The sequence below is a fragment of the Culex quinquefasciatus genome, chromosome 1 (assembly GCF_015732765.1).
Source record: "Culex quinquefasciatus strain JHB chromosome 1, VPISU_Cqui_1.0_pri_paternal, whole genome shotgun sequence".
Taxonomy (NCBI): domain Eukaryota; kingdom Metazoa; phylum Arthropoda; class Insecta; order Diptera; family Culicidae; genus Culex; species Culex quinquefasciatus.
In genome coordinates this window covers 53,399,257-53,412,059 of record NC_051861.1, presented here as the reverse complement: position 1 = coordinate 53,412,059, position 12,803 = coordinate 53,399,257, and the positions used below count along the sequence as shown (strand labels likewise).

The 12,803-nt window shown below is 43.4% G+C and overlaps 1 protein-coding gene across 4 annotated transcripts in view; it reads left to right on the top strand.

The window, feature by feature from the left end:
• LOC6046470 (ATP-binding cassette sub-family D member) overlaps window positions 1-10,074 on the top strand; it is a 35,992-nt gene extending 25,918 nt beyond the window's left edge. For all 4 annotated transcript variants that reach the window (XM_038252653.1, XM_038252647.1, XM_038252661.1 and 1 more), the window contains 6 exons: window positions 7,535-7,946; window positions 8,036-8,578; window positions 8,642-8,973; window positions 9,269-9,358; window positions 9,414-9,539; window positions 9,607-10,074. In XM_038252653.1, the coding sequence (XP_038108581.1) occupies window positions 7,535-7,946; window positions 8,036-8,578; window positions 8,642-8,973; window positions 9,269-9,358; window positions 9,414-9,539; window positions 9,607-9,778 (1,675 nt within the window). In that variant the 3' untranslated portion in view covers window positions 9,779-10,074. The remainder of the gene's footprint in view (window positions 1-7,534; window positions 7,947-8,035; window positions 8,579-8,641; window positions 8,974-9,268; window positions 9,359-9,413; window positions 9,540-9,606) is intronic.
• The last annotated feature ends 2,729 nt before the right edge of the window (window positions 10,075-12,803 follow it).

The following is a 12,803-nucleotide window of genomic DNA, read 5'->3' as shown; positions in this document are numbered from 1 at the left end:
GTGCACTTTGTACGCCGGGAAAGATGACCAGACCGTAGGGTCTTGTGGAGTCCATAGTAGGCACGACTACCGGTGATGATGCGCCTCCGAATTTCTCTGCTGCAGTTGTTGTCCGACGTTACCAACGAACCGAGGTACACAAACTCCTCCACGACCTCGAACTCGTCGCCGTCGATCGTCACGCTCGGTCCTATGCGAGCCCTGAGGGACTCGGTTCCTCCTGCCAGCAGATACTTCGTCTTCGCAACATTCACCTTCAATCCAACCTTATCCGCTTCCCGCTTCAATTCGGTGTACCGCCTGGCCACATCCTCGAACGTTCTGCCGACAATGTCCATGTCGTCGGCATAGCAGATGAACTGGTTGGACCGGTTGATGATCGTGCCCCGCATGTTGAAGCCCGCCCGCCTCATCACACCTTCAAGCCCAATGTTGAAACAGAGGCCGGAGATACCGTCGCCTTGTCGCAGTCCCTTGCGCGATTCGATCGGGTCGGACATCGCCCCCGAAATCTTCACGCTGCACCGTGCCCCGTCCATCGTTGATTTCACCAGTCTGATCAGCTTCCCGGGAAAGCCGTTCTCGTACATGATCTTCCATAGCTCTTCGCGATCGACCGAGTCGTACGCGGCTTTGAAATCGATGAACAGGTGGTGCGTCGGGATCTGGTACTCGCGACATTTTTGGAGGATTTGGCGTAGCAAAAAGATTTGGTCCGTCGTCGATTTCCCCTCCACAAAACCGGCTTGGTACGGCCCAACGAAATCCTTTGCTCGCTCTGACAGACGACAGAAGATGATCTGAGACAGCACTTTGTAGGCCGCGTTGAGAATAGTGATGGCTCGATAGTTCTCACATTCCAACTTGTCCCCCTTCTTGTAGATCGGGCATATTACTCCCTCTTTCCACTCCTCCGGTAGCTGTTCTGTGTCCCAGACCTTGACTATCAGCTGGTGTAGACAGGCCGCCAGCTTGTCCGGGCCCATCTTGATGAGTTCAGCACCGATACCATCCTTACCCGCTGCTTTGTTGTTCTTCAGCTTCTTGATGGCATCCTTAACTTCCCTCATCGTGGGTGCTGGCTCGTCCCCGCCGTCCACCATACCGCTGACGTCGTTTCCCCCATCGCCCTGGTACTCCGCCTCTGGGCTGTTCAGGTGCTCGTCGAAATGCTGCTTCCACCTTTCGATCACCTCACGCTCGTCCGTCAAGATGCCTCCGTCCTTATCCCGACACATTTCGGCCCGCGGCATGAAGCCTTTCCGGGATTGACTGAGTTTCTTGTAGAACTTGCGCGTTTCGTTGGAGCGATACAGCTGTTCCATGTCCTGGCACTCCAACTCTTCCAGGCGGCGCTTCTTATCCCGGAAGAGATGGGTTTGCTGTCTTCGCAACTGTTTGTACGACTCCTTGTTCCCACGGGTGTTGTGCAGCAGCCACTTGTCCCGCGCTGCTTTCTTCTCGTCCCAAATCGCCTGACATTCCTCGTCGAACCAGCCGTTCCGTCGAACTCGGTCCACGTACCCGATGGCGCTCGATGCCGCTGCGTTGATGGCTGCTTCCATGTGGCTCCAGCAGGCCTCCAGAGGGGCTTCGGCGAGCTCACCCTCGTCAGGCAACGCAGCTTCGAGTTCCCGCGCGTACTGGGTAGCGACCTCAGGATCCTTGAGTCGCTCCAGGTTATACCGCTGCGGGCGACGGTACCGGATCTTGTTGACCTCGGACAGGCGTTGGCGCAGCTTTGCCACCACCAGGTAGTGGTCCGAGTCGATGTCCGCGCCACGGTAGGTTCTGACGTCGATTATGTCCGAGAAGTGCCGACCATCGATGAGAACATGGTCGATTTGCGTCTCCGTGTCGTTTGGTGATCTCCAGGTGTACTTGTATAGGAGGTGTGCTGGAAGAAGGTACTACGTATGGCCATGTTTCGGGAGGTAGCGAAATCGATGAGTCGTAGGCCGTTCTCGTTCGTCTGCTGGTGAGCGCTGAACCTCCCAATAACCGGTCTAAACTCCTCCTCCTGGCCAACTTGAGCGTTCAAGTCGCCGATGACAATCTTGACGTCGTGTTTTGGACACTTCCTGTACTCGCGGTCAAGAAGCTCGTAGAAAGCGTCCTTGTCATCGGCGTCGCTTCCCATGTGCGGGCTGTGCACGTTGATGATGCTCAGATTGAAGAATCGGCCCTTGATTCTCAACCGGCACATTCTGTCGTTGACTGGCCACCAACCAATCACGCGCTTCGCCATTTCGCCCAGCACGATAAAAGCTGTCCCCAGCTCGTGTGTATCGCCGCCGCTCCAATACATAGTATACCCACCGAGCTCTCGGTGGTCCTTCCCCGTCCAGCACACCTCCTGCAGCGCCACGACTTCGAGACCGCGGACCCGCAATTCGTTATGAAGAATGCGGTCGCTCCCATCGAAGTTGAGAGACCTGCAGTTCCACGTCCCGAGTTTCCAATCCCTGGATCCCCGAAAATCGGGTCGGCGATTGGATCGGCTCGCATCTGGAGCTCTCTGCACTACGGTTTTACGGCGGGTGCGTGTAGCCATCACCAACCCCCTGTCTCGCCGGAGGACCGTCGTACCAGGACTGTTTAGAGTCCCACCCTGGCACTGGGACTTTTAATCAGCCGCCCCTAACCTGGGGAACAGACGCTGTTTCGAGCCGCCCCTAACCTGGGGAACAGCCGCTCGAGGGGGGGGGGGGGGTCTGAACTCTATCCGCTGTAAGCCGCCCCTAACATGGAGAACAGACGCTTACCTCGACTATGGAGCCAGACACCAGTTTCTTCGGGCCGCCCCTAACCTGGGGAACAGACGCCCGTTGAAGGGGGGGGGGTCGCTCACCTCTTCAGAGCCGCCCCTAACCTGGGAACAGCCGCTCACGGAGAAAGGGAGTCGAAACCCCACGTTGTTTTGGGCCGCCCCTAACCTGGGGTACAGCCGCCCAAAAACGGATGGCGGAGGGGGGGGGGGGCGGGTTTGGTGCACGTACGCAACGCTCACTTGCTTTCACTATAATTTTCTTTTTAATTTTTAATATAAAAAAAACTTTTTGCCGATTTTATTTTGTCGCACTACGATTTCACTCCGGCCCACTGTGCGCCTTCGAAATTTCTTCCACACTTCCAAGCCACACTACAAAAAAAAAAAAAAAAAAACCATGTCCGGTAAAAATACATGATCTTCACATATATGTATACGTGCTTTTCCCTTAAAATTAATCGTTCGAAATTAGAGTTGAATAGTTTTCAATCGAACAAACATTCATTCATCTCATTTTTTTGAAAAGGTGATTTTAAACAAAATTTGAATGAGCCTAACAAATAAATACCTATTACATGAATTATACAAATTGACAAAAATGACTGCGCAAGCTCAACTCGAGGAGAAGCATAAGCTTTGGGGTCTCCAAAAATACGTGCACTTTGAATTTTCAAAAAATACTCTCGCATTTTTTTATAAATTTTAATTAAATTGATTTATTTTAAGGAACACAATTTGCAATTGACAAGTACTTCACAGAGGCTTTGATAAATTGCGCCCTTTTTGAGATATAGCCACTTTTAGGTGCACCGCAACCACGGAGCTGATGTCTTCTTATTCCAAAATATTAAAAGTTACGGATCCAATGCTATAACAATCTGATTGAAAATATATACAAACCTTGTTGTTTATAATTCAAAAGACAGTACTAAAGATCCCACCCATGTGGATCAAGCAGACCGTGTCATACTCTCGTACACTTAGGAGCCCAGGACGCCAAAGTTAAAAAAAATCAAACCATCCACATTAACGACCCCCGGGTCTTTTGTGGTCACTATTGCAAGTTTCTGCTCGAACCTGCACCCAAAGGATAAATATATATCAAAATCTGCAACAGTGGATTTGCTGCAGAAAATGTTACATTTTCTAACAGTTTTTGCAGCAAGCTCATAGCTCATTTTTGCCCGCGTGTAAACATGTCAGCGATCTGCAGTTCTCACCAACACATATAATGCTGGCGCGTCCCCGAGCAACACTCCAGAGAGAAGATTAAATTTCACATATGGGTCATTCCATCTCAACTGTGCACGAAAAAATGCAAATTTGAAAATTACCCTCTCCGATCCTGCTCAAATTTGGCAGAGCTGTTGATACTATCAAAACATGCAAGAATCCCAAATTTCATCCAAATCGGACCACCCCCTCCATTTTTGTACCTCCTCAAAAAATCGACTTTTTGGCGATTTTTGACCAAACCTCCTAGTTTCAAACGGCGATAGCTCAGGAACCACAAATCTTAGAAGGTCGGTCTTAGACTCAATTTTGAAGGAAATTGGACGTAGAACCCATTTCCGTGATCAAAATGTCGATTAATTTATTTTTTCTACCTGTATTGCGCAATTGAAAACTTTAAACGGCCGTATCTCAAAACACCCCAACTTATTTTTTTTATTTGACCTCATTATCGTGTTCCCCGGCCAATTTTACATAAGAATCACTTATCGACAGAAATGAATATGTTTCGTTCCAGAGATATCGAATTTTAAAGTTTTGGGTTTTTGAGATTACCTACATCAGCTTCATTTGCCGCATCTGCTAGAAGCACACAGGCGGGCTGATCAATAACTCGACGTCGTCGTGCTATCTTGTCGCACCCGCCATTTTGACGTTCCGAGAAATACGCGTTTTAATGTTTGACCTTGAATTTTCAAAAACGAGAGCACGCAATGTAAACAATAACAAACACGTTTTGTTTGGCTGACCATTCTGTGCATTGTCCCAAAGTTTGGTTGAAGTTGGTTGCTGGAGTCCCTAGTTATAATTACAAATGTTTACGGTAGTCTAGCTTGTACGTGCGACAAACGCATCCTGACTTTCCTGGCCTGAAATCCCTTTGGCCTTTTGTCGCACTTACATCAATTTTCATGGAGTGACAAGATAGCACGACAAGATTGAAACTACTTTCATATGTAGAGTGACAAAAATGCACGGAGTTTTTTCGGTTTTTGTTGAATATCTCAGGATTAAAATCGAATTTTGGGGATCTGTGAAGGTCAAAAGGTGAGGCATTGTGAGCTGCACAAAATGGCGTTCTTAACTCAATTTGGCCCAAAATGCACGTACGACAAGTTAGCACGATGGCGACGAACTGCTACCTGGTGTTCTGGGAGATGATTGATTTAATTTATTTTTTAAATTTTACGCAAATATTTATTCAAATGGCTCATAGGGGAAATTCTCGTATGTTTGGCAGCTTAAGTCCTCGCTCCTAGTTTCCTAGTAAACAACAAATTTTGCAAAACTCAATAGAAACTTGCTTGTTTACTTCTTATTGAGCTATTTATCACTCGATTTCAGTTGAAAACGCTTTTAATCAGCTGTAATTGAATGCCAAAGCGCTGATATGGCAACATTATAGGAACGCTGGAATTAGATGCTGTTCCCCTACCTTGATCAATCTATTTTTGTGAAATGAATATTTATTGGGTTATTTTGAATGCACCGTTTTTACGTGTTGCTAACCGTTTTAGAGTACCTCCTAGGCCATGACTAGGGCCTTTATCATGGGCGGTAGCAAAATAGTGTCACTCAGCAAAAACTTCATAACCTGCTTTATTATTATTATAATTATAGTTAATTATTGACACTTTACCATAATTTGGCAAATCTGATTTATGGTTCAAAAGATTGATCATATTAAATCAATTTTTATATTGTGAGCCATTTGATTAAAAGATGATTTTGGTCAAGTTACATTTAATCAAAAAAAACTTTATACGTGAGGACAGCAGTTGGATTGTGTTCGGAGGGTGTCGAAATCATCGTTTCTAAATTTGGGGAACTAGCCGCTTTGCAGCAGATCAAACTTTGTGATTTTCTTACATTTTCAGTTTTATACTTTCCAGAAATCCTTTTTCTACTCCTTGTGATCATTCTTCATTAGAGTACAACGTATCAACAAATTTTATTCATTTTAATTCATATTTTTTATTCAATAAAGTGTCGTGCACTTATTGTTCAGTGTTACTAACAAGATTAATTGCATTTTCCTGCTCGCTCCGTCGGAATCCAATTCTGCCCTTTACTGTGTGTCGTTATTGCTCTGTCCTATGGGTTAGCACAGAAATTCACTTCATTTTTTTTTTTTTGAGCAAATACACATTCGCGATTAAACTTCAGTTGCCTACAGTGTTATACAGTTAATTTTTGCCCAATTTGGTAAAAATTATTTATGATGAAGTATCATTTCAATAAATGGCCAGGTAGTAGTTATTGATCAGCCCACCTGTGTGCTTCTAGCAGATGCAGCGAATGAAGCTCATGTAGGCAATCTCGAAAACACACAACTTTAAAATTCGATATCTCTGGAACGAAACATATTCATTTCTGTCGATAAGTGCTTCTTATGTAAAATCGGCCAGGGAACACGATGGTGAGGTCAAATAAAAAAAATAAGTTGGGGTGTTTTGAGATACGGCCGTTTAAAGTTTTCAATTGCGCAATACAGGTAGAAAAAATAAATTAATCAAAATTTTGATCACGGAAATGGATTCTACGTCCAATTTCCTTCAAAATTGAGTCTAAGACCGACCTTCTAAGATTTGTGGTTCCTGAGCTATCGCCGTTTGAAACTAGGAGGTTTGGTCAAAAATCGCCAAAAAGTCGATTTTTTGAGGAGGTACAAAAATGGAGGGGGTGGTCCGATTTGGATGAAATTTGGGATTCTTGCATGTTTTGATAGTATCAACAGCTCAGCCAAATTTGAGCAGGATCGGAGAGGGTAATTTTCAAATGCTGTTCCGCTTCAGATGGAATGACCCATATATTGTATTTGTTACCATTGTAAGCTGAACCATTGGTTGCTTTATTTAAGCTTCAGATAATGGGGGGGCTGATTTTTAGAGACTTAGAAAACTTAAACTTTCATGTTTCTTTCTCTTTCATCCGTTGAATCTCAACGACCAGAGGTCTAATCTTCAATGTGTCTTAGACGATTTTATAGGAAATAGTTTTAACTAAAAACTATATTATCAGAAAAAAGACCCTGTTTTGAAAAATCTAAAAACTAATCTTTTATTAGTAAAAATCAAACTTTAAGTGAACGGCGCTCTTTGATTGAAAGTTTAATTTCACCCCGTAATTCAACTGGGTCAGTGACGTTGTAGTTAGCACAATTGCATCTCATCCTGAGTAAAATTTCCTCTTGGCCTGAGTAAAATCCCAGTCGACCCCGATTGGCATTTTTCGTCACGAGATTTGTCTCATCACGGGGAAGTTAATGTCAGTTTCGGCCTAATTTGGAGCTTAGGTCGTTACGTCAGTCCAGGTGAGGGGGTCATCGCCCTGGGAAAGGTATAAAAGGCTTCGGTAGAATCGTAAGTCGGCAGTTAGAGACCTAGTACTAGAGCCGAGAGCCGATCTTGCTATAAAGACCTTCAAGTCTAAGTTATTGAGCGAATGATTTGAATCGATGTTCTAGAATCTGCCATAAACATGAACAACAACAACATTTTCACAAGAATTTTCCTCCGTTTTTCTTTCCAGAACCCGCCTAGTGAACCACGCCTACAAACTTTACTTCAAGAACCAAACGTACTACAAGGTGTCGAACCTGGATGGCCGCATCGAGAACGCCGACCACCGACTAACCGACGACATTTCGACCTTCTCGAGCTCGGTCGCTCACCTCTACAGCCATCTGACGAAGCCATGTTTCGATCTGATGTTGATTGGAATTGCTATGGCACGTTCATCGCGTAAAATGAAAGCGAACATCGTGATGGGACCGGCTCTAGCAACGATTGTAATTGGAACGACCGCGCACATAATGCGAGTTGTGTCGCCCAAATTTGGGCAGCTCGTTTCGGAAGAGGCAAACCGAAACGGATACCTGCGACATGTGCACTCCAAGATTATCACAAACGCCGAGGAGATTGCTTTCTACGGAGGGCACAAGGTCGGTAGCTACGAACGAACGTTTCCTGACTGAATGATGTGAATACTGATTAACCTTTCGGTTTTTGCTTTTGTTTTGCTCCGCAACAGGTGGAACACGCTCAACTGCAGGACGCGTACTCGAGGCTGGTGAATCAGATGAATTCAATCTTCACGCAAAAGCTCTGGTTCATCATGCTCGAGCAGTTCTTCATGAAATACGTCTGGTCCGGTACCGGAATGATAATGGTATCTTTACCAATTCTGACGACAACCGGTCTTCCAAATGGGCCACATGACCGCAGCAACACCATCAGATCCAACACGGAACACGGGGTCAGCGAGAGGACTCAGTACTTCACTACGGCACGAAACCTACTGCTGAGTGGTGCCGATGCTATCGAGCGATTGATGTCATCATACAAGGAGATTGTGGCACTGGCCGGCTACACTAGTCGCGTTGCCGGAATGCTCGAAGTGTTCGACGAAGTTTCTCGTGGGGTTTACCAGAAGACGGTTATAACAGCTGACCGCAACGTTGCCGGTATTCTAGAGTTCAAAAATGATCAACCCATTGCTAAAGGAATGATCGTTTGTAGTGATAACGAAAGTGATATGACGATATCGCTGGAAAATGTGCCAGTAGTGACACCGGTAGTGCATTGTACTTTTGCGTTACGTAACAACCCTGTACGAGTTATTGTTTCTTTTTTTTAGAACTGTGACATTGTGGTGTCGAGCCTGACGTTGACAATCATGCCCGGAATGCATCTTCTGATAACCGGACCCAATGGATGCGGCAAATCCAGCCTGTTTCGTATTCTGAGTGGGCTGTGGCCTATTTACGGAGGAACGCTGTGCATACCAAAGCCGGCTCAAGGCAAACCTTGCATGTTCTATATTCCACAACGGCCGTACATGTCGTGCGGAAGCTTACGAGACCAAATCATCTATCCGGACACTCGAAAAGATATGCTGAACAAAAACATCACAGAATGTCAACTGAGGGAAATCATGCGTATGGTGGCGCTCGAGCACATAATTGATAGGTAAGTGTCTACGTGGTTTATGGATGGCCCCTTATCACGAAAATATGTACGCAACGATATATTTTTAAAAGAAATACTTGTAGTGTTTTAAACCCCATTTAAAATTTATTCGGTTCATGGCAAGCAGTTTTTTAAATAAACAAGCTGAAATTTGGGCTGAATGCCAAAATGTGGCATTGCCACATTTTCCATATTCTTTCGGGTTGAATCGAATCAACATATTTAACGATACGGGCTAGTAAAGTATATGATGCCAATTTTAAACCGGCACTTAACGTTGTTTTAACATTTTCAGGGACAGCTTCGACGAAATCCGTGATTGGAAGGACACTCTTTCTGGAGGTGAAAAGCAGCGAATGGCAATGGCAAGACTATTCTATCACAAGTGAGTATTTACATTTGGAAGCTTTTTTAAGGGTACTTCATATTTATATTTTTAGGCCACACTATGCCCTTTTGGATGAATGTACGAGTGCAGTTTCGGTTGATGTTGAGAGTTCTATTTACGAGACTGCCAAGTCGATGGGTATAACCCTTTTGACCATCACGCATAGACCAACGTTGTGGTATGAAAATGAAAAGCTTTTTTTTAAGCACTGTCCATCATATAAGCGCCGTGTTTCTGTTTTTCAGGAAATTCCACACCCACATACTGGAATTCGACGGCCAGGGTGGCTGGGTCTTTGAACCCCTGGCTAAGGATGCCAAACAAAAGGTTCCTAAATCTAGACAGAGCGTGTACCAAAATCACAAACCATTCACGGACGCGCCGGAAACATCTCCCTCGGCAGCGCCCGCAGTGTGATTTCCGAATTGTACATAACGGTATTTCAATGTAACAAGATTCATCACAAAAACGATCGAGATTATCAAATAATTAACCCAAAATCTGTGACAGATTTAGTAACATTTGTTTGTTGATTGTTAGCGACATAGTTTAGCGCAAATACAGGTGACATGCTTAGGTACTTATTGTATAAGAATAATGAATAGATAAAAAGTCAGTTGTCTTGTTTCAATTATTTTGGCGTTATTAAAATCATAGTTCAATGCAATTTTGTAACGTTTGAATGTTTTACATATGGAAAAATGTTAGCTTTTCAAAAAGGTTAAGCGATTTTAAAATCTTGTCTTGTAAAAAAAACAAATTGATAAATACAAAGAACAATAAAACTTTAACAACTATATTTCATTCTTAAAATCACAAATCTTACAGTTGTACATTAAACTTTGAAGCTCAATGTCCTTTCAAAAATACCTTTTATAAAATATAATTTTAGTCAGAAAAAAAAAATTTTACTCCAACCTTTCTCACGGTGATTTTTTCCGAGAGCATTCATGATTTTTGTAAACCAGTGCATACGAAATATTTTCAAAATGGAATGAAGAATGTACAAAACTTGATTTTAAATAAAAACCGTTACTAAATTCACTTTTGAGTGGTTGGTGCCTCCTCACATTCATTTAGCGAATACATCGGCATCGGCATCGGCAAGGTCTTTTGATAACCGATCCAACAATGGGTCGCATGACAGATCCGGACATCGTATTCATCAAAATATGTAATATTCCGCCTCCAAAAAGGGTATTAATAACACTTAAGTGCTTAAAATTTCAAATATGGTTGTCAGATCTTAGACTCATTGGACTCATTGGTCTTTTAAATACCTTTCTTAATATATCGTCAGTTGTGTGCTATCTTGTGACAACGACCATATAGTACTTTTCGAGAAAATCGATTTTTAAAGTTTAATGAAAAAATATTTTCAAAACTATGAATGATAGAGCCAAACTTTTTGAATCAATCGGTTCGTATACTATCGCTTAACAAACGATCCAAGTTTCAACTAATTTTGTTACACCAGTTAAAAGATACAGTTAATAATGTAAACAAAAATCTGAAAAGCACGTGTCACAAGTGTGTTTCGAAAGTAAAGTTGTACTACGTGTCACAAGTGTGCACAGAATTCTAATCTAATCTCATCTAATCAGACCCTAGCGCAGCCAATCTTTCGAAGGGATCCTGGACGCCTAGCACTCTTCTTGTCATTTATTAACATTTGTAGTGCACCATTGCATCGGAATGCATTGAAACATCACAAGCGTTAAAGCGGCCAGGCCTACTGCGTAAAGCCGTATCGCAGAGATGATTCGTAATTGGGTTGAGTTTGAGCACTGAGTGTTCGAACAACAGCACAATTCTGAATCGACAGGGGAGGATGAAGCGTGGGGACACACCACCATACGCTCCGTGATTTGGTTGTATTCGTTGGGAGTACCATGCTAAGAAGGTTTGGTACTCCGGGACCCTCTGGGATGGGACATTGTATTTCCACGAATGCCCTGGACACTATTTGCCGTGGTTATAGCGCCACAACTCGCTCGTGTCACAAGTGTGCACAGAATTCCCATACAAACTAAAATAAGCTCAAATCAATGGTTTACTTAATCAGCATATTTCTATAAACAGAAGGTTGCATTGCCTTTAGAAAGTATGTGTGGACATAAATTTGTGAAAAACAAGAAAATTTTTCCACATTTTCCAACAACATGTATGACGTGTCACAAGTGTGCACAATAGGGTGACAATAAAAAACTCGCATCAGAGATACCCTCTGACTCGATTTCTAATGCAAAAATAAGTATTTGTGCCAATTTTGAGCCAAATCGGTTAAGGCTAAGGGGTCGTTGAAGTTTATATGGGGAAAATCACGAAAATGTATGGGGAAAAACATCGTTTCAGAAATTTTCTGCTCTTTGGCGCAGGTCTCGCCCAAAATTGTCCAAGTGTGAGATTCTTGTAGGAAATTTAATTCCCTACAACTTTGTCGAAGGGTGCAAAACGATCCGAGTTGATCCTGATTTTTGGTGATTTTTCTAGAAAAAAATATTTTCTTATATACTTCCTATATACCCCTTGTATACTTTCAAGTATATAAGCCGATTTCTTTTCATCGCATTGCTAATAACTCATCAGGATCAACTCGGATCGTCTTGCACCCTTCTACAAAGTTGTAGGTAATTAAATTTCCTACAAGAATCTCACTTAGCCTTAACCGATTTGGCTCAAAATTGGCACAGTTACTTGTTTTTGCCTAAAGAATCGATCCAGGGGGTATCTCTAGCGATTTTCTGAAATTTTCAATTTTTCTTGTCACCCTAGTGCACAATCATTTTGATGATAAATTGGTCTATGTCACAAGTGTGTATTGCGATATCCGGGAAACGGAAGCGAGTTTCCAAAATTGGGTTAAAGCATCTTGTAGTGTTTGTTAAGTATAGCAAAACTTCATCATTAACTCATTTTCGACCAAAATGGTCTATGTCACAAGAGAGCACACAGCTGACGATATACAGCATGATTCTTACAAAAACCACCCTTTTGCTTTCCTCACTGAGGTAAGGCTATAATCCTGCTCTAAAAATGAACTTTGTTTAGGGTCCCATAGATCGAGTTTTATACAGATTGAAGTTTCGATAAGTAGTTCAAAAGTTATGTATAAAAATGTGTTTTCACATTTATCCTGATCTCACTTGAATGTATGTAAACTATGCCCGGGTCCATCATGCGACCCATCGTTGGTTAGGACGGCTGTACAGCGATGTGGCCGCGGTGAAATCTCTACTACTGGGTTTTCTGAACCGGCCGTTATCAGAAACAGATTCCTGCCAGATGACGCCCCTTGGCAAGCCAGTCGGCGGGAAGCAGTCTCCCCCAGACAAGCCGGAAGTGCTAGTTGAACCAATGGAAGCAGCAATGGAGCAGAGTGAAGGTATGACATCTCCACCGTCAGCTCTGCAAGTTTAAGTCGTGGAGTCACCCGTCTTTC